At 41.3% G+C, this 22,193-nt stretch overlaps 1 protein-coding gene across 6 annotated transcripts in view; it reads right to left on the bottom strand.

Moving 5' to 3' along the window:
- Positions 1–22,193, bottom strand: part of SESN1 (sestrin 1) — a 45,371-nt gene that overhangs the window by 1,255 nt on the left and 21,923 nt on the right. The window contains exons 1-9 of one of the 6 annotated variants that reach the window (XM_079971674.1): positions 14,244–14,429; positions 10,107–10,172; positions 8,878–9,078; positions 6,734–6,916; positions 5,547–5,786; positions 3,789–3,936; positions 1,642–1,754; positions 1,253–1,443; positions 414–558 (exon numbers count right to left, since the gene is read on the bottom strand). In XM_079971674.1, the coding sequence (XP_079827800.1) occupies positions 414–558; positions 1,253–1,443; positions 1,642–1,754; positions 3,789–3,936; positions 5,547–5,786; positions 6,734–6,916; positions 8,878–9,078; positions 10,107–10,172; positions 14,244–14,318 (1,362 nt within the window). In that variant the 5' untranslated portion in view covers positions 14,319–14,429. Of the gene's footprint in view, positions 1–413; positions 559–1,252; positions 1,444–1,641; positions 1,755–3,788; positions 3,937–5,546; positions 5,787–6,733; positions 6,917–8,877; positions 9,079–10,106; positions 10,173–14,074; positions 14,153–14,243; positions 14,432–22,193 lie in introns of those variants that run through there. The other 5 variants (XM_079971676.1, XM_079971672.1, XM_079971671.1 and 2 more) reach the window with 5 other exon arrangements.

The raw sequence follows: 22,193 nt of genomic DNA, 5'->3' as shown, positions 1-22,193 counted from the left end.
CAACACAAAAAAATATTAAACCACTAGAATCCTGTGTACAGAAGACAGGCAAGTGGGAAATAGTGTCCAATACATCCTCTCTGTGTGATAAGGTTGGCCAATGTAAAATGAAGGCACTGTGTAGAGCCTTCCCTGGGATCCAAGAACATAGTAGGTGCAGCAGGCAGAGGCCTACCTTAATGAGGTCTTTGATCAAGCTTGCAACATTATAATCCTTATTCTCTCATACTATGAATGTAAAAATACAAACACTGCTTATTTGAAAAAAGTATACAAGTTTGTAATAAATGGGAGATTAAATCTACGTAGAATCATGGGAGTTGCAAACAAAATGTATTGGCCTCATTATCTAACTATCAAGCAACATTATTGCTCAATATAGCAAAGTCAAAATATATGTTTGAAGAACCTACCTTCTCAGAGTGTTTGAACTGTCTCCAAAAGCTATCATACATTCTGTTTGTAGTCTTCTCAGGAGCACACACCACAGTTTTGATGTAAATTTTAAAACTGCGGTCCAGTAGCTGGTTAATTTCACCATAGTCATAGTCATCATATCTGTTTGGAATTAAGGGAAAAATTTTATCTCTCCAAAAACAAACATTTTTGTCATTACAGTACAATCAATCGTACTAGCTACTTGACAGGAATAGGTGTTTCTGTGGATCTCCAACCACAGCCCCATGACAGTAGCCTTCTGAATACTTTCTCCTCTTCTCTGCAGTTGAACAACTTCCCTTCTCCAGTGCTTTTCTTTGCTTCCCACAGCTCTGGAAGATTACTTCCTTTGTGTGTATAAGCACTATCACATGGTACTTACAGTCCTACAAGTTTCTTCTGCCTTTCTCTATCCTGCAGATCACTGCTTCCCATGCCCCTACCCACAAATAATTCCAGTTCCTTGGCGATTTCTTCAGGCCATGAACCTGAGAGTAGTATACAACCCTATTCCATACTAGCATTTTATTTTATTCAAATTAAGGCAAATTACATTCCAAGCCACTAGGCTGTTTGCTCTGACCTGGAACTCCTGATAAGGAGTTACTAAGAGCCACTACCTTCTCCTCTTGCTTATCCAATTAATGTATCCATGACTGCTACAGTTTGGGACAACATAACTTTTGATGTAGGTTTTGCAAAGTATTCTTTACAGGTTATATATACTAAACTCAGAATGTCAACAATGTCTACCATAACAAACAAGTGCACAGTGTTACCATAAAGCTGCCCATATACAGATAACAGGACCAACCTTATTCCAAACATACAATGGATATAATTCCAGATTGCCCGCCTGAGCATTGAGGTATCCACATCTTTATGCATAGCCATTGTGTTGTAAGTCAGGTTGTATGCAATCTGAAACTTCTCATCTATCAACTGCCCCACATCTGGATAGAGACGATTTACCAATGAATAGCCATGGTCTTCCCATGAATAGTCCTTAAAAACAAATTCAGTACGTGAGTGCAAGTTCCCAAGAAAGATGCCATTGTATTACACACACAGTTTTAAACTAAGCTTGGAAACACTATCTTATTTTCTTAGGATAATAGTAAAGCCCTACAATGAGCTTAGTGTATAAATACTAATTATGCAGCGCACTCTTCCAAGTTTTGCTACTTGCAACCTAAGTCCTACCTGAACATGGAACGTAGGTACTTGCATTCCATGTCTGGAGAAATCTTTATAGCCATAGCTAGTATCCTCAAAGTGGCGAGACACATCTCTTGTTGGCACAGATTCTTCATCTTCTGTTAAAAATGTAACAAAACATTGCAAAACTTAACACAGAAAGCCCTGATGCAAATGGCTACAATTTAAAAATTGAAAATCCTTTTCTAGACTAAAAGGTAAAGGTAAAGGTACCCCTGCCCGTACGGGCCAGTCTTGACAGACTCTGGGGTTGTGCGCCCATCTCACTTAAGAGGCCAGGGGCCAGCGCTGTCCGGAGACACTTCCGGGTCATGTGGCCAGCGTGACATCGCTGCTCTGGCGAGCCAGAGCCGCACACGGAAACGCCGTTTACCTTCCCGCTGGTAAGCGGTCCCTATTTATCTACTTGCACCCGGAGGTGCTTTCGAACTGCTAGGTTGGCAGGCGCTGGGACCGAGCAGCGGGAGCGCACCCTGCCGCAGGGATTCGAACCGCCGACCTTTCGATCGGCAAGCCCTAGGCGCTGAGGCTTTAACCCACAGCGCCACCTGCGTCCCCTTTTCTAGACTAAAGGGATACAAACTAAATACACATGAAATCAATTAAAATTGATAGTTTATTAGACAAAACCTTTTTTAAAATGCAGCACTGAACCTATATGATAAAGGGCCGCCAGTTCCGTATCCTTCAGTTATGTGAAATTCAAGGCCATAACTCTGTATTTTGTGTTTATTTTGCATTTTTATTTATTTATATAAATAAAATAACATCCACATATTAATGCAAGTAGTGAGTATATAATTCAAGTAGTATATAATGCAAGTAGTGAGCATATAATTTCTCTACACGGCAGATGCAAAGTACAGATGCATTTCTTAACTATTTTCAAATGTGAGAATGGCCCTTGAGAAGAAACGTCTAACTTGATGAACAGAAAAAAATACAGGGCCAGAAATTAGTAACAAGTCTTCTTGTTTCTGGTCTTAGCATTTCAGGCTGTATATTTCAAGCTCGTCAGTATAGTCAGATGGGATTGAAACGCATTGTTGCTTTAAACTGAAAGCCAGTATTTTTAGGATTTCAGCCAAACTTTGGGATAACATGCAGCCCAACACTACACTAGTTTTTCATTGGGTATGTCCTTGCATCCATGTGCTCTTGACATGACACTGCACTGACACAACAATACTAAACTTTCTAAGATAAAATAAAAAATGAATGCTACAGAAAGCCATGTCAACAACTAGCAACATCCTGCTTCTAGGTTTATATGGCAGTGGAAAGGAGGATATAAACAGAATTTAAGATGGGAGTAAAACCAAAGTATAGCAAAAGGAGGACATCTTTAGTTTCAAGCACTATTTTGCCTGCGTATTTCCACCTAATCATGTATACATGTTAATGGCAAACAGTTCCTAATATTTAATGCTTTCTCTGTGTTGGTATGGCAACACTCCAGATACAGACTCACTCCCCATTGGGAGGCCATAAACTCCAGACTCACAGAAGTAACAAGCATGGTCAGGTACATAAGATTAGCTGTGGTCTTGGTACAATCAACAGTGTTAATGGAAACAAAGTCCATACCCCCACACCCCATTATGCTCCAAAATAAAGTGCACAGCAACAGTGTTAGGTGCAAGCAGACTGCAGATCTGCTTGTTGCTGGGTTTGTGTTTTCATTTTAATATACCTGGACTTTCTTGTGTAGGTGCCTAACGAATGAAATAAACGACTCTAGGTGGCTGTTCCAAGTAGGGAAGGCCAGGGCTCTCTTCTGCTGCTAGTGTTAGCTGACAGCCAGTGGGAAAGGGTCACCTTAATTAAGCAGTAGACATACTGGGTGGGGCATCCCAACACACACATCCCTTGGCAACATACCTACCTACATGCGTAGGTTTGTCTTGGACAACTACCCAGATGAACTGATTAACTTGTAATTAAGATTTTGAGTTATAAAGGAGATCAGTGTTTTAATGTGGTGTTTCATTATCTATTCATGACAGTGGAAACTTGCTGTGATCTGGAATTGACAAAAGCATTTTGCTATTTAACTTGATAGGCAACACTAAGACATGCGCCACAAGCCAAGATGGTTTTTAAAGATATGTTGACTTTAACTATGTTCCCACCTGAGCAACACACCAACATGCTTTCTCTCTTTTCCTTCTCAAAACGAGTGGCCTTTTCTTCTTGACTGGCTTTAACATCATCTCTGCATTCCTGTAGTTGCTTCAGTTTTTCCATAAGTGCTTCTACTTCACAGAAAGGCTCGGTGGTCTTAAAAAACACAAACCAATATTCTAATGCATTGGGATATTGTACTGAGAGTATACAGTCACAGTATAAGCATTATACCATGTTCCAGTTCTATGCCTCCCTGCTTACTACCTTAAATTCAATGGTGCCCTCAGTTTCGTGGATATTCTATTTGCCTTTATTATGCAATGATGTAATGCAGAATTAACAGTTATAGCTGTTTCTGGACAGGGATACCTGGCTACAGTGTTTGATGCATTAGTAGCTTCGACTGAAGTACATCCTATTAAGTTTTGTCCAAAAGCTGCAGCTTGTGCAAAATGCTGTCCAAAGATCTAAAGTTCTTTAAAAATGCCTATTTAAAAAAAAAAAAGGTTGCACTTTCTTAAAATGCTATTAACAAAAAACACAACAGCTACATTTAAAATTGGCATCACATACCTACAAGAAAATTTAGTTGATATAACATCCAACATAAGTGACATAACATCCAATTTCTGTCTATCACCTTGTTCTCAGGCTGTAGTTTGATGTAAAAGATGTTAGGAATAATTAAAACAAATGCTCTATTCCTGCTAGTACTTCACCCCCCCACCCGCAAAAGATAGCAACATTACTGATTAAACATCTCACTTGTGAAATGTGATGTGTTTTTTATAACTGAAATTCATTAGGACTGCTTTTCACATTGTGTGGTTGTTAATAATAATAATAATAATAATACACATACATACAAAGTGTATGTGCATTCTTGGGAGTTGGAATCTGCTTCATGGTAAGCCTGTCTCTCACCTTAGGAACCTTTTGATAATTCTCAGTGACACATTGTTTTTGACAATGGCAAAAGTCACTAGACCAGCTAAACCAGGGGTCGGCAAGGTTTACTTTGCCTTGGGCCAGTTCACTCCAGTGGAGATCCCTCTGTGGGCCAGATCACGCCCACAATTTTCGGCGTTGCGGAAGTGAGTCCCCACACTGTGCTGGTTTAGCACAGCCCATGGGGACTCGCCGAGCAGGCGGCTTGTGGGCTGGTTAAACGACCCCTGTCGGCTGCTTGTGGCCCATGGGCCTTAGGTTGCCGACCCCTGAACTAAACCATCATATTAAATTAGTGAGGACTTGAACAATTTCAGTTCAATTTTGGGAAACTCAGATCAGCTCCACACCTTTCACGGCAAATAAATTTCTTGAACTGACACTTGTATTTTCCATATCAAGTGTGTACGTCAGGCATAGGCAAACTCGGCCCTCCAGATGTTTTGGGACTACAACTCCCATCATCCCTGACCACTGGTCCTGTTAGCTAGGGGTGATGGGAGTCATAGTCCCAAAACGTCTGGAGGGCCAAGTTTGCCTATGCCTGCTGTACGTTATCCACATTTAGGGACCTTGGTCTAACTGGGCTTCCCTGATGTGTTTGCTTCAGAAAATACAAATACAATTTCTACATTCATACAAGTACAAATACATTTGCTGCTTTGAAAAGTCACTGATTTGTGCCCCCACCCCCAATGAATAAAAAAGTGCTACTGGGATTTTTCATATACTTTCATGTATATATACTTCACTACCAGTGGAAATGCTGGAAAAAAATGTTCATGTATGTAACTTAATATATGTGAAATACTTACAGCAATATTTGCAGCTGGGCCCTGCATCTCATACACACCATGATTTCCATTTGCGATATCACAAATGCAGTAGCCACTGACAGAAGGTGACCTGAACGTGTGACCACCATCACAGTGAATTTCTGGGTTGATTCCACAGCCAAATGTGAAGGACGCAAGCGAATGATAATGTGTAAGGAGAACTACAGCATGGATCAGTTCTGCCAGGGACCAGCTATGTTCTTCAGTCTTTAGAAGTTGCTTCAGGAGGAAAAAAGATTTATAAGTTCTCTTAGAAACTTTGCTTGTAGCTACCTCACAAATCTGATTATACAATAAGGCCACAGATGTTTCTAGCATGACACACACTCATGCTTTTATATCAGAAAGATCCTACTAAATGCAGGGACTGAACACCCACGAACAAGATTTTCAACTAGGTGAATACTTTATAGCTCTGCAACTTTATACGTGATATTGCTCTATTATCAAAGTTGAAGGTAGTTTAGATAATTTTGAAACAAAAATGTACACTAGCTAAGCTATGGGAGACCAAATAATCCTAAACACTAATTTCTAATTACTTTTTAAAGTATCTAAGGTCAGGTGTTCAGGGACAAATTAGTCACCGATACACTAAAATGATACTGTCTAGTATAATGAGAGCTAGTTAAAAATATAATTCAGTTTTGTTTTGTTTTGACAAATGGAAATCAACATTAGATGGTTAATCTCAGGGTTCAAAAAGGAGAGAGAAAGAAAGAGAGAGAGAGAAAGAAAGAAAGAAAAGAAAGCACTTGGACCTACCATGTCCCTAAATGATCCTTCAGCATCAGGTGCTATATGCGAACAACATGAATCATAGTTTAAGGATGGTGCCCATCCATCTGAGAGCTATATATCAAGACTTGGCAAGTACCTAGTACTATGCCATGCCCCCCCCCAAAAAAAACCAGCTGGTATCCCAGAAGTAAATTTCCAAGTAAGAATGTTGTTCAGCACAGACACTTAGCACTTGTGTTTCCTATTAAGATGGTTTGAATGTTTTAGCATCTTATGACACAGCACATGGTAGTAAATATTTAAAAAGGTATGGATTAAAATACTAGAGACGCTTGAAAAGCTTTAAATATAAATAAAAATGTTAAGGGAGCTTACATATATAGTATTTATATGTAAATAAGTAAGTAAGTAAGTAAAATACTCACTTCAATATGTTCTTTGGTAATGAGCCATGGTCTGTGTGCCAAGATTTTATTCAATTCACCCAAATTCTGCAGTTTTTGAGGTGCATTCTCTAGACCATTCAACCACTTAGGGTCTCCCCCAACATGAAGAAAGCAATTGACATGGACGTTAACCAAGTAGGAGCACTGGTGCCTAGCTGCAGCCTGGAGGAAAAACAAGCACAAGAACTATCAAACTGAGAGATTCCCTGCAGGGAAGTTCCTTGCCTATCAATATGGATAGTTACAGAGTATAGCTATGCTCAAGAATGGGAAACAACAACAAAAAACCAAACCTGCCTGTGTAGTAATGTTTATGTATTTTGCTTGCTTAGTGGTTTATTTCTGTGTGTGCTTTGTATATGGCAAAAGCAGTACAACAGCAACTTTTATTTCTTTACCATATACAAATGTATTCACTTTATAAACCAGTGTACTCAGAATCAAGTCCCACTGACTGGTTGCATCCAATGAAATTTTTCTTTCCACACAAATACTCAAGCAACAGAACTTCTCCTCCCTTATCTCCTTGCAACCCCCTCCCAATTTGCTCCAGAGGACTGGAGGATGCCCCCAGAACAGATTTAGGGGGCATGCGGGGGGAGGGGGTATAAGAAGAAGGGCAAATTCTTTTACACAAGACGTCCTTGCAAAAAAGGGCCACTTTGTTCCAGGTAAAATTATATAAGATTGCAGCCCATAATTTTAACTTAAATATATCAGAGATACTTTGTTTCTGCTATTTTTGTCTAGTTCCTCCAATCCCTTTTATACATGAAGGCTAGAGAAAACAGCTTGAACACTGTTTTAACAACAGCCATCATTAGATGTTTCCTCCCACAACTGTCATTCTCTTTGTTCGACAGATTTCCTGGAAAGCTGCAGCAATAATACTAGAACCTCAACAGACAGTCTTAAATTATTTGGTCACAAATGAGCCAACTACAAAGTATTAAAAGATGTGTGACTCGGTCTCTTGCCATTTTAGATTTTGCTTAAATTTGATTGCAGCAACAGTGCTAGGAAAGAAATTGTTTAAACCTTTTCCTCTCCTACATTATTTCACTAATCTAAATCTATCCCCCCCCCCAAAAAAAAACACCTCCCTATTGTTTGCCCTGAATTATGCGCATTTCAGCCTTTTGTTTTCTTTGGAGGGGGGGAATACAATTACTTTCCAGGAAGAACTAATAGCAGCTTGGAGAGGATATTTAGACCAGTGAAACCTTTTCCCCACTGCTGCAGTCAGATTTGTTCAGGGCAAATAGAACTGCCAGAATAAGTAGAAGCTGACAGGATGAGGCCACTCACCTCACCTTCCTGTCGCCTTTGCTGGTGGTGGTCACCAGGAGGTGAAGGGGAGAAGCAGAAGCAAGGTACAAATGCACTTGTAGAGCCACAATCCAGTGTTCCCATCCGTGTGTTTGCACCATGCCTTTGTCACTCCACCTCTGGCTCTCAGTAAGCAGCAGTGGCATGGGGTAACAGGAGGTCAGGTGAGTGCAGCTGCCCTGTTCCGCTGACCACTACTAGCTAGAATGCCTTAAATAATTCCTCTGCTATTCTAGCCACTGAAAAATTATAATGTAGAAATAAGTAGAAATATTAGAAATAAGTGTTCCAGATTGCAAAAATTAAACACATTTGTTCCTCTATACTTTCTGACCAATATACACAACAAACATGCACAAGAGATGCCTAACGGTCGACCCCTGATGTTGTTCGACTTGAAATCACATCATTACCATCCATTGGTCATGCTGGCTGGAGCTGATGGGAATTGCAGCTCAATATTACCAAAGGGCTACAGGTTAGCCACAATATGAACACAGAATTCCCACAAAATTAACAAACTTCATTTATATTTTATACACACACACACACACTTCATTCAATTTAGAATTTTCTGATTGTACAATCACTTAAGCATTTTAAAGCAACAAAAACTAAATTATTAAAATACACACAGGAATAAAATGCATGGGTGAGCATACATGTTTTTTAGTTTAGTGCCAAAGAGATTGTAAAGATACTAAGTTTCTCTTAAGTACAGCCATATCTGATATAGAAACTTTAAAAGATGTACAAAATACTGCCATTGCTCTCTATTTCATAGTTTAACCTACCATGATACCAATGTAGTGTCGATAGTGAAGAGGCAATGGGCCATCCATCTGCAACAGATAATGCTGAGTTTTTAAAAAGCTCTCCAGGTACTGTGGGTGGAAAACCATCACCAAGGCAATGTTGTCCAAATGCCCTAAAGTGGTGAAAGACTCTGCAAACAAAGCATGCATGTGGGTATCTTCAGCGCTCACTTGGATAATCTGTTTGAATTAGAAAAAGAATAGTAGCAAAACATTGTAATAAAGACATAGCAGCCAATATGAATATTTGTTAATAATTACTAGCTCCAAATCAGTTCTTAAATCTTAATATACCAAATGAGATGCTTCTCATAACTGAAGGACTTTAGTGAATCCCCAAGTATAGCAAATTGTGTGCTGGATCAATAACGTGTAATAATATGTTTATTATTTATACCCCACCCATCTGGCTGGGTTTCCTAAGCCACTCTGGGCAGCTTACACCATCTATTAAAAATTGTAAATCATCAGACATTAAAAATTTCCTGATATGTGGCTGCCTTCAGATGTCTGATAGCTGTTTATTTCCTTGACATCTGATGGGAGGGTGTTCCATGGGGTGGGCACCACTACTGAGAAAGCCCTCTGCCTGGTTCCCTGTAACCTCAGGCTTTATATCAAATTTTAACAGAGATAAGTGGACAGGGAACATATATTTATTGAAGGGCAGTATGCTAGCCTATAGAGGCAACAGTAGTACCCCAAAATGCTGAGCTATTTAAATAGTTAGCTGTTGTGGGAAACATGTTTATGACTACTAAGCTTGGCGTAATGTTAACCAAAGCCACATTGATAAAGCCTCTTATTACCACCCAAGTTTTATATCAGCCAGCGTGTGAAGTAGCCCAGGAAGATCACTTGTTCACCTTCTCTCATACACTCACACTATGCACTAAAACATGCTGGTTAATTAGATTTAAACAAATATACATGTCCACTACAATTAAAGGGCAAGCTAATCCTTACCTAGTATCCAAACAACACTGGGTTTATTAAGACAAGCTAGTATGAGTGTGCCATTAAATATCAAAATTCCATATGGACATTACTGTTTTTTAATTCAGCAGAATTCTTGCCAAACTCCTGATGATTTACTGTGGACATGTGAATAATACTTTGCAGCTGTTCCTCAGCCAATACTAGATTCACCACCACCAAAAAATGTAACAAGTTCTCTGTGTACTTGCAAAACGTAAATCACCACGCACCTCCATCTCTGGGATGAATCTGCTTGGTCCTTGTCCCAGTGGTCTAGGGATCCTAATTCCAAGTTCCTAGAAAAGAAAATTGCACTATCTGAACTTTTAGCTATAAACATTTCAGCTGTGGTTTCAGGGGAAAGAAAGAATTCACCACTGAAACCAAGAGAACTGTCCTTGTTGCAGAAGTGCTGTCTGTGGAAATTTTCTATCTGTGCTTCATAACAAGCCACACTTGTTTACAGTATACCATACTGATGCCATTAAAAACAATGAGACCTGGTTCACTGCAAACCTAGTTTTGCATAAAGCACTTGGCAAAGTGTCCAGAACAAGGAGTTCAGCACACAGCTGCCAGTTGACTGTCAGTGATACTAAAGGCTTTTGAAGTACCTCTCTGCACATCCGCAAAGCAGAATGTGAAATCTGTCAGTATCTTTCAGGAAGCAACACAGCTGTAATCTTATCGAAGGTTTTTGCATGAGTGTGGGAGTTACATGCATTAACCACAAAAATATATGCAACTGTGTTTTTAAGTTCACTGTTTAAAAATGACAAACAAGCAATGATTTCTCAGATTGAAATTTCATGTCAATCTGAAACACATCTACCACAATACTTTCACTAAAAGAATCAACAGACTCCAGTGCACAACTAGAATCCTACAAGTCAGCAGACAGTGGGAAAATATTTGGCAAGAACCTTTGGCAAGGGCCACAACATGCATTACAAAATTAGTGAGTGGACTTGCCATATACCTTTACAATTAATGTGATTAGAAAAAGCCATCTGCGTACCTATATCAGGGCCAATCGTTGCGTGGTGTGACTACATAGTCAGAAGGGGGGAAACTGAAACCTGCTGTGGCCTATCTGAAACACCAGGCCCCCAGACTTATTCAAAGAGTGCTGCTCAACCCCTGCTTCTGGGAGATGCTGAGCAGTTTGGGAACAGGAAGAGGCACTATCCTTGGGCTGACATCAGAAGGGGAAGACTGAAACCAGCTGATGATGAAACTCCCCTCATCTTGTCTTTTCTTTTGTTCTCCTGCCCTCCCCCATTTTCTTTCTCTTCCCCTGCTTCCTTGCTCTTTTTGCTGTTTGTAGCAGTTGGTCTGATGAGCCATTGGGCATCATTTTTTACAGCTCAGGGTAACATTTAAAAATATTTGTACCTGACTATTAATATTTTGTATTGTATTTTTTAGTCTGCATAGTTTTTTGAGACACAGTTAAGTTCTATTTGGTATGTAGATTTGATTTCTTTTGTATTTCTAAGATTCCTTTACACTATATTTGATTATTATATTGCTTACTGGCTTAGAATCAGAAAACCGTAGTGTTGGAAGGCACCCCCAAGGGCCATCTAGTGTAACCCCCTGCAATTCCGGAATCATAGCTTAAAAATCCCTGACAGTTGGCCATCCAACCTCTGCTCAAAAACCTCCAAGGAAGGAGAGTCCACAACCTTCTGAGGGAATCCATTCCACTCTCAATCAAACAGCTCTTACTGTCAGGAAGTTCTTCCAGACACACACACACACACACACACACAAAAAAAAAAAACATGTTTACTCCATCCTTCTTCCCAAAGGAGCCAACACCAAGCATGTTAACAGCTTTAGCAATTTCTCATAATGCTAGAAGTTGTGGACATCCAGTGAAGCTGAATGCTTCAGTATTCAGTATAGATAAAAGAAAGTACTTCACGCAATGCATAAACTATGGAATTTGCTCCCACAGGAGGAAGCAATGGCCATCAACTTCAATAGCTTTAGAAGAGGATTAGACAATTCCTTCAGGAAAGAGCTGTCAATGACTACTAGCCATGATGGCTACACTCTGCCCACATGGTCAGATGCAGTATGTTTCTGAATACCAGTTGCTGGAAACCACAGGAGGCACATGCACTTTGGTCCTCAGGTCCTGCCTGTGGATCTCCCACAGGCATCTGGTTGGCTGCTGTGAGAACATGATGTTGAACTAGATGGGCCTGATCTAGCAGGCTCTTCTTATGTTAAACTGAAACTGAACTAGTTTGGTGTTGGAGCCGCCCATGGTTCCAACCATGGGTAGATATTTCCAATGCTCTTGTTCTCACTTTTCAGTACAGAAATAATGTGTGTTTTATAAAACCACAGTATTGTACTTCTTTAGTTACGTGAGAGCAAGTTAAAACTTCCATGCCTTGCTCAAATGTCACTTGAAGACAATAACTCACTGATCATGATACTGTTAATGTCAGCTGCCAGTTATACTTTCATGCAATGACAGGCATTGCATTGCAGTCATTGCATTAAAGTATTTGACATCTCTACACAAACTGATACACACTGAAAATTCATGTTTTCATTTCAGCTTGAGACAAGAATGGTACTGTCTCCAAGAGAGCTATCTAGACTCAGAGGCATACTATTCTTTTTGTCCCTCTTGTGCATAAAAATGGCATGCCTCTCGCTACTTGCAGGGCAGTAAGGTAGACAGTCAACGAGCTTCTCTTTGCTTAGTCAGAGATGTTATCCACACACACTGTTCCCACTGTAGCCTAGTCTCTGAATAACATTATGATTCATGACTGACAACTTACATCACTTTCAGATGTTTAAATTATTTGCCAGTTATTTACAATTTTGGCACTTGATGCCTTCAGAGGACTTTTTAGAAACTGAGAAAATATTGTAGTGCCTGTATATAAATGTTAAACATTCCAACTAAGTTCAGACATAAATCAAGTAGGTTTAATTGCTTATCAATATGCTGTCAAAATTGTACTGTAATTTACTGCTAATATTTCAGCTCCCGTTTTCATAATGTTTTTATGTTCTTAACTACAGTCATGCATAAATAATTACTTTTAGTTAAGAGAAGTACTACTAAGATCCTTGTGATGTCTCCAAAGTTATATTTCTGATATGTAAGAATGCAGGAGACTGGAAAATTCTAGCATTAGTTACTGTTATTCATAAACTGATATTGTGGTTCGATGTGAAGTTCCACATTTAATTTCCCCACATTTAATTTCCCCATCAACACTTTTACTAAGTTTTCCCCACATTCTCCAAAAATTCTAACCACAGAAGGGAACTTGAGCAGTACACTTTATACTAGAAGGTGGTTTTGAAAAGACTGCAGACTATTACAGTGGTTTTTCATTTGTTGATCAAGTTTGTGTTTGGGATTTGAAAAGTAAGTGCAGGGGTAGACAGTGCTGTGCCCTCCACCTTGTTATTGGACTTCAGCTTCTATCAGTCTCAAGCATCATGACCATTGATCAGGGATAATGAAAGTTTTAATCCATCATGATCATTGATCAGGGATAATGAAAGTTTTAATCCAGAATCAACTGGGAAGCACCACGTTGGCTACCCCATAGCTATTATCACAATCTTTTGTGTGCTACTCTAGAACATGCACAGAGCAAAAACCAGCTTTGTCCTCCAAACACCTGAGCCCTTCCAAAATAAAGCTGCAGGAGCTGCAGGAAGCTTTCAAGGGAGAAATATTGCCGTCCATGAATAAACAATACAAACCAAACAATTCCGACATTTAAGCATTAAAATGGGCTGCAATACCCAGTTTCGAAGCACACCCAACAACTTTTAAAGACAACAATGGCACTTAAATAATTGACCTTGACCCTATGTAGAATTGCTTTCCCAGGTCTGTTGAAACCACAGAAGAGGATCTTTTACAAGCCAGTCACCCTTTGTTAGGTTCTTAGCAGGAGGACCAAATGAGCCTTCAAGAACACGCCAATACGGCAAACCAGGGGATTCAGAAGCAGATCCTCACAACGCTGCAACGCTTCCAGCATCTCCCCCCCCCCCAAAAGGTGCTATTCTTCCCCTACATGCTTTTTCTGCAACCCAGCCTAAGAGCATGCAAGTGGGGGGGGGGGTGGCGAAATGACAAGCGACGCCGACGAAGCCAGCAAGAACACCTGAAGCTGGGAGCCTTTCCGTAAACAGCTGAATCTACCTCAGGCTCGCTCGCTCTCACTCCCGTTGACTGACAGCCGAACAAGCGGCGCGCGAGCCGACTCTACTTCCCAAGCAGCAGACTGAAGCACCTCCGAGCGCGAAGCGAGTCCCCTCCTCCCGATGCATCCCGCTGGTTCAAGCCCCCCCTTCCCCCCCTTTTTTTTTACCTTGCGGCACTGCTGGCTTCCACAGTGGTTGCAGCAGAAGCCCGAGGTCCGGTTGGCTGTGCTGGCCAGCTGCATGCCTACTAGCTCGGGTCACGGGGAGGAGGAGCTGCTGGTGCTGCAGCTCAGAGCGCGCGACCGCCTCCTGGCCTCAGCAAGGGCGGCAGGCCGAAGCTTAAAAGCCAGCCTGTGGGCGGGCAGGCCCGGCACAAACAACAAGCCCAGCAGAGCCCGCCCCCTTTGGCGGCTGCCCGCCAATGACCGGGAAGCGGAGGGACTCGCAGGCAGGCAAAAGCGCCTGGAAAGGGGGGCGAAAACGAAGGGCCGAGGGTCTCCGGGGAGAACGGCACGTGGATTTACGCCCCGTCCCCCTGACTCGGGCCGCGAGCGCCTGACGGCGACCCCGACCCTCATCTGCGCCTGCTCTCCCAAGACTCCCTTCTCAACCCCCCCCCCTTTAAGCAGAAAAATAATAATAATAAAGAAGCCGCCGCGTTTTTCTTAGCGCTGATAAGGAGAGGCACAATATCCCGGCTGCAGGCAGCGACAGGCCCTGGAGCCAGCTACCAGCCCTCTCCCCTCCCACTCTCCAAATAAAGTTCGCATATGATCTTAGAAAGCGCTCTTGGCAGCGCCTACGAAGCCTGGCTCTGTCTGGCATGCCTCCCTGCCACGGATTAGGCACTTAGGGATACTGCTGGGTGGAGGGCAATAACAACCACCACCACAACAACAACAGGGAAGGGGAACCAAGTCTTCTCAAAAACTGGACCCTTCCCAGTTGAGGAAAGGCTTGCAAAACGAAAAGGTCTCTGTTCAACAGGTGCAGTTCACTTTAGGCTATGCTAGCTTCTTCAGGAGATTTGCTAGGCATCAGCATTGTCCTCTCCCTCTCCGATCTGCCCTGATTTCAAAGTACCCAGTCCTTTGCCCACGTTCCAGCCACAGCTTTCCTTGCTAATTGTGTCACGCCAGAAAATGATGCAACATGCTAGATGTTGCTGGGGAACAACTGGTCTGCATTTTTCCACAAACTTCCACCATCTTCATGTTCAAATTCCTGCAAACAGGGGCTCCAAAGCTCCTCACTAAGGTTAAAAAGATGTTCTGTCAGTCCTTGTGACAGTGAGCGCGTGTCAATTTGCACTATTTTTCAAGAACTGAAAGGAAACAGAAAAATAAAGTTGCAGAAGCCAAAGCTTTCAGTTGACTCAACATGTATTCACTTGCTCTGTACAAAGCACATTAACTCCGTGTGGGGATTTGTGTACAGTTGGTTCACAGTGTTTACAATACATATCTCCCTTCAGGGAGGAAAACTGCTGAACTTGCAAAAAAAAAAAGTGTTATTGCTCTCAACTGTGACAGGATAATGGGCTCTTTATTTTACTTGTCTCTCATAAAAATTGTCTCAAGACGTGTGGATTTTAAAAAGGGGGGGTTGCCTATATCTTTATTGTTGATATGCATATTTGACACACCAAAATAAATCAGTAATTAAAGGAAGTCGAACTACTGTTGCTTGAACAACAAAAATATAATGATGCTAAGGGGAGTTGGACACTGCCTCACATATTACCCTAACACAGTTTGGTGATAAAGAATCTTGTAAATAGGTGGGGAAGGCATCTATCCTGCCAGGAGTATTGGCTTTTCTTTTGCCAATTAATTCTACAGGTCCTTTAAAGGATATTTGGTAGTCAACATATGAGGGGAAATATATTTTTATTTGAACAGAACAGGAAAAACGACTTAACGAGTAACAAAAACAAAACCCCTCAAACAGTAAACCTCCTTAAACCTTCAATAATAAACCTCCTTAAACCTTCTTACACAGTAACACAAAGCACTCTACCACCAAGAAGTAACCCCAAAGGAACAATTTCCAAAGTAACAATTCCCCCACCAGACCTTCACTCACATATAACACCAGATCCAACCGTGGGAAGCCTCAGCAGTGTTTGGTCCATCATCCTCTCCCTCCTGACCCCATTGCCCTGCACTATTTATACCTGCCTCAACCAGGTGCGGCTGGATATCTCCATGGCCGCCACCTGTGGCAGTTAGGGCTCCTACTCAGGGCAATCAAGCCCCAGCTGGGCCACCCTTGAAGGCAGGAGTGCTCCTGCAAGGACTCACAGGAAGGGTTGGCTGCCTAAAGCCAAACCTACACCTCCTTGGTTTTTCTTCCGCATTTTCCACTACAGCTTCCTGATCTGATTGTGCACATAGGCAAAAAGAGAAGCTGTATTGTCATTTAAGCATTACAAAACAGCTCTCTGCTTACATCAGATATGGGGTACTGTTGGACCTCCAAGACGTTGCTGAACTAGAACTCCCATTATCTCTGTCCATTGGCTGTGTTTGCCAGGGCTGATGGGAGTTGTTCTTCAGCAATATCTGGAGAGCCAAAAGTTCCCCACACTTGGTTTACAACCACAACTTCATTTAGAATAAGTTTCTTTCAACTCAAACAGATAATAGGTACTAATGCTCTGACCTTCTGACCTCCCCAGTGACCTTTTTTTGGTGGACGCTGAAAGATCAGATATGCAAAGCCATACCTGGTGGATCCAAGGTACTCTTAACTGTTTCTCATACAGCCTAAAAACTTTGTTTCATTATATCTCCTCTACCACCCTCATTCTGAAGTTCTCCTAGATCACATCAAGCAAACATTAACATCCAAAATACCATTGTCAATGTTAAGACTGAAACAAGTACTATATGTAAATATCAAGTCCTTGCATATCCAGCAACCCTTCCCCCATCTAAATATCATTATTTACACTGTACTAGCAAGAGATAAACAAGAAAAAAAGATAAGGGAAGTATAATGGAACCCACTTCCCAAATACCCTAGGACAGCCTGTATAAACAAAGAAAACTTCCACACAGAAAATCTTAACTCCCTCCTAATAAAGAACTACTAAAATATAAATCCACAATACAGCAGTGATGTTTGCAGTTAAGAACAACAACACATAATAATTCAGTGTTTCATTTGTAGTTATATGATTCTAGTATGGAATCCCCTTCTGAAGGCTTATTTACTGAACAATTTCAAGTTTGGTCTTGTAAATGGCAAAGTACAAACGCACTGAATAGTAGCATGATTTCCATAGATATTATTCATGTTGAAGTGCCGACCAACACTAGAACAGTATCAACCATTTAGGACTCATCTAGATCAGTAAAGAAAAAATGTTTTATATGCTTTGTATATGCATTATAACACTGACACCAGATGGGGTTGTGGAGTTCCCTTTTCGCCAATGCGGTTTCACATACAAAGTTTACAACACGTTTTCCTGAAACGCTTCTTTGATGTGTCTAGATCCAGCCTTAGAATCACCATTTCCATGCTATGGAATACTCTTCCATGAGAGATTGCACAGGCATCCTTGCTAACTTTCAAATAGTTATTAAAGAACTTTTTATGCCGACACATCTATTCAACTGCTTGAACTACAGACGTTATTGGATTGAGATTGTCTGACTATGGTGATTCATGTACTGGTAACCTCAAGGCTTGACTACTGCAATGTGGAGCTACCCTTAGCCCTGGTCTTGAGACTCTAGCTGGTGCAAAATACCGCATTGAGAGTGCTGTGGGTCTAGACTAAGCATGTAACTCTGGTGCTCAAAAGTTTACACTGTCTGTCTATATGCTACTGGACCAGTTTCATAGTAATTCGCAAGACCCTTAACAACTTTGCTACAGGATATTTTAAGGACCACTTAATTCCTTATATCTCTGCCTGATCACTGAGGTCTTTGGGGGAGTCACTGTGTGCCCCCCCCCCCGCCCATGGCTCGGATGCTTGCCTCACGAGCTGTGCATTCAGTATTGTACGCCCAATTTTATGTAACTGCATGTGGAACATCTGACACTTATTGAATACTTTTTTCTTCCAGCAGGCTTTCTGGTTTTATAGTTTTAACCAATTTGCCCCTTTTCTATATTCTATGTTCTGCAACCACCTAGAGATGATTGTAGTTAAGGAGTATATGAATTGCTTAGTTTAAATGAATGAAATAAAAATAATAGCATTGCCTTTATGAACATTATCACAAGTGTGGCCATATGGGGCATTTCTGTATCTTGGGTCATGGAAACACTCAACATGCAGTGTTTAAAACCACCAACAGCCTTCATCTTTCTTCTCTGGCAACTCTTATTGTCCAGGCGCCAGAAACTATTCTTTAATTGCTGCCAGTGTGACTTTTTATAATTCAGATTAAATAAATCAAATTTTCTTCATTAAGATTCTAAGTTTTAATTTCTTGAAAACATAACAATACTAGATTTCTTTGCCTCTATATGTTCATTAGGACTAACCTACTGAAACTCAGAAAAGTTGTGTAAATTTCTAATCTATCATACCTCTGGAAAAGAACAAAAGAGAAGAAAGTGAAGCAGGCAGAACTGAGCAAAGCAGCAGAAGCAGTTGAAACATGCCACACTCCCCTTTCTAATTTTGCCCAGGAACAAAGAAGTGAGCCTAGCAACAGTTTTTACCCAATCAGAGATCAGATAAACAGGTATGAGGCTCGGCTTCTCAACACCTCAGAAAGGCCAGCCTCCTCAAGCAACTTCTCTGATTGTGTACTGTAAAAAACTGACTGCCATTTCATAAGCTGAAAAGGAACATTTGCTTTCCTGCTCTATAAGATATAAGGCACAAACAAATGTTTTCATGTACAGGGCTGCCTCCACTTGTTAAATAAAAACAAACGTGTTTTCCTTAATTTGAAGAACTTTTGTACTATGAACTATTCATCTATTTAGCTTCCCTGTTTATTTTAGGTCTCTCTTTTCTGCTGGACCTTGGCACAGAAGTTGTTTCATTCTGTTCAATATATCAGCTTGTCCATCTAAAGTCTTGCTTATTAACTGAGATCTCATTGTACTGCTAAACATACAAATTCCAAGATACACTTAAGTACACCCCCAAAAAAGAAACATCCGCCCAGTTTAATGCTGCTGTAGGTATTCTGGGAACATCAGCTGTTTTGAAAGCAGTGTTGTAATTACTTAATGCTAAATGTGAGATTTATTTTCTACAACCCAGTTTATACCAGGATCTTGGCCTCATTGCCTTTTAATAAGACTGCATGGAATCCTTTGTCACAAGTGACTTGCCACTCATATAACCTCTAGTAACTCATATTTAACAGGACAACTATTTTAAGTACACCCAGTTTAGTTTCTAGAAAACATGTTTACAAGGATAGAGCTAAAAACCATGCTTAAAATACATACTATTCATTATCAGCGTAAAACCTTAAATAAAACTACTAAAACCCACTAACTTTTAAATAAGATTTTAAATAGATCCGACCAACCATCATAAATGCACATTCAAAAACAACATGCAGAAGGCCACGCAAACTTTGGTATGCTGAAATATGTCCTCTCCTCCCACAATATGTAGTGAAAAGAGATACTGTTCTTTGTTTCCAAAATGAAATCAATGTTATTTTCATAATGTTCTCAGAACTCATGCACTACAGGGGGAGAGGAAACAGCGAATGGTTATTGGGGAAATAAAAGAAATTAGCAATTGCTCCCAAACAAGCAAATAAAAGGAGTGCATTTAGTTCTCTATCCTCATTAGCCACGCCTACCCCACCCCAATGATCTTTGATTGCCTAAGGAAGAGTCTCGTGATTCTCCCATCCCTTGAAAGCCAGCAGATACAGCTAGGATAGCCACACAGGTTTCCAGTCCGGGGAAAAGAGATGCACAGTGCTTCCTTATAATAGCATTCTTTCTAATCGGGCCATCACACACCCACCCCATTCTCTTAGTTTTATAGGGCTCAGAGCACTAGTTAGTGTAATTATCACAATACTTTTACAAGCTGGGGAAGAAGACCTGAGCAACGTTACAGAACTAACCGCAAGGCTAGATTAAAATAAGAAACTCAAGGATGCCTCACTCAAGGTGCTGAAACTGAGAACTAACACTACAACAATACAGATACGATGGAGACTTTTTCCTGCCAGCTATGAAACAGGTTACACTCCTGTGCCTTGGCCTTGAATCGTTGGCATTGCCTTTCTTGTCTAGGTACATGTGATGGGGAATGTTTCAGATACTTCTAAACAATGAACATGAAAGTGACAGTTCAGACTATGGACTCAGGTAAAAGGTAAAGGTACCCCTGCCCGTACGGGCCAGTCTTGACAGACTCTGGGGTTGTGCGCCCATCTCACTTAAGAGGCCAGGGGCCAGCGCTGTCCGGAAACACTTCCGGGTCACGTGGCCAGCGTGACATCGCTGCTCTGGCCAGAGCCAGAGCCAGAGCCGCACACGGAAACGCCGTTTACCTTCCCGCTGGTAAGCGGTCCCTATTTATCTACTTGCACCCGGAGGTGCTTTCGAACTGCTAGGTTGGCAGGCGCTGGGACCGAGCAGCGGGAGTGCACCCCGCCGCAGGGATTCGAACCGCCGACCTTTCGATCGGCAAGCCCTAGGCGCTGAGGCTTTAACCCACAGCGCCACCTGCGTCCCCTATGGACTCAGGTACACAGCTGCAAATAAAACGTTTTAAATGTCCCTTTACCTTTAAATGTGTTCTAAAGTGCAATATACAAATGTGACACTAGAGGGCGAAAGTGAGCTATGCCAAATTCACGTGCTATCCCAATCACGTGCATACAAAGTGCTGAAGCAGTTTTAATACCATTTGTGAGAATTTATTTTTGATACCTCCATACACCCCTGCTGCATCCTTCCTATTTGTTTATAAGCAAGCCAAAGCTTACAGGAGAGAACAAAAAGTTTGAGAAATTTGTTGTTTCCAAGAACCACATTAGGAAGTCAGTCACATAAGGGGCTAAAGATCTGCAACTTGAAGAATGTAAAGTGTATTGCCAGACACGCATCAGACATTTTCCCAATCTTGTAGTCTATAAATATACAGCATTCATGACCCTGGAATATTATTTGTGTACTATCTAGCTTTCTAGTCTTTATGCCTGGTGGCTGCTGACAGATGAGAATTCCTTTTATGCACATCAATGAGCAGTAGCCATTTACCTAGCCTGTAACTATTTACCAGAACTACCTTTCCTCACTCACTTGCAAAGGAGAAAGCTTTATCTTTCAAACTCTCCCCAACATATTCTTGGAGACAGTTCTATCTACACACATCTCTAGATACGGCTGAGACTATCCTGCATATATATTATATGCAATTTTGTTCACTGCGTGGGTAGCAAATTAAAAACCAGAAATCAAGATAGCCAGTATGCTCAGAGTAACATATGCTAAAATCTTCACACATACACTCCCACCCCTTGTTGCTGGCTTAGCCCTGGCAGGAGCGACCTCAGGGAGGCCTCCTACATAGACAAGCTGTTTGGTGACAGCTTATCAGGACTGGATAAATGACTAAAAGTGCTGCTTCATGCATTACAAAAAGTAATATGCACAGGAGGCACTCAATAAAGGAAGTGACATGAAGTCTGTATACAGTCAGCCATAAATGACCACTTTGTGGATTTAAATCATGCATGGTTTGACTGTGGGTCTCCTGCTGATCAGAAGGGAGGACATTTCCTGTTACCCTCAAACCCCCCCCCCCAAACCCAGGCTATTGTTAAAGGAATTGCAAATAGGAGGTGTGATCTTCTCTCCTATTCAAGATGCAAGAACAAAGAACGGATAATATATTACCTGCTACTCACTCTTCTAAAGTAAGTGCTTTGGAGCTCTCAGCATGAGTGGGTTCAGAGAGTGGAGAGTTCAAATAGGCATTTTAATACTTTTTTGCCCAGAGTTTGTTTTCTTGGCACAGAAACTCAATCCAGATTAGACAGAGGTATGGCTGCCTAGTTTTCAGGTCCATGAGGTACAGAATGGCTTGTTCTGGACTCCCTGGGAAGAACGAAGTGTGTAGCTTGAGGATACTCCTTGATTCATCATCACTTGAGGCCCAGCCA

The sequence above is a fragment of the Podarcis cretensis genome, assembly GCF_951804945.1.
Source record: "Podarcis cretensis genome assembly, chromosome: 3".
NCBI classification, from domain to species: Eukaryota; Metazoa; Chordata; class Lepidosauria; order Squamata; family Lacertidae; genus Podarcis; species Podarcis cretensis.
Note: the sequence above shows the minus strand (reverse complement) of the source record. Positions and strands in the feature narration are given on the sequence as shown.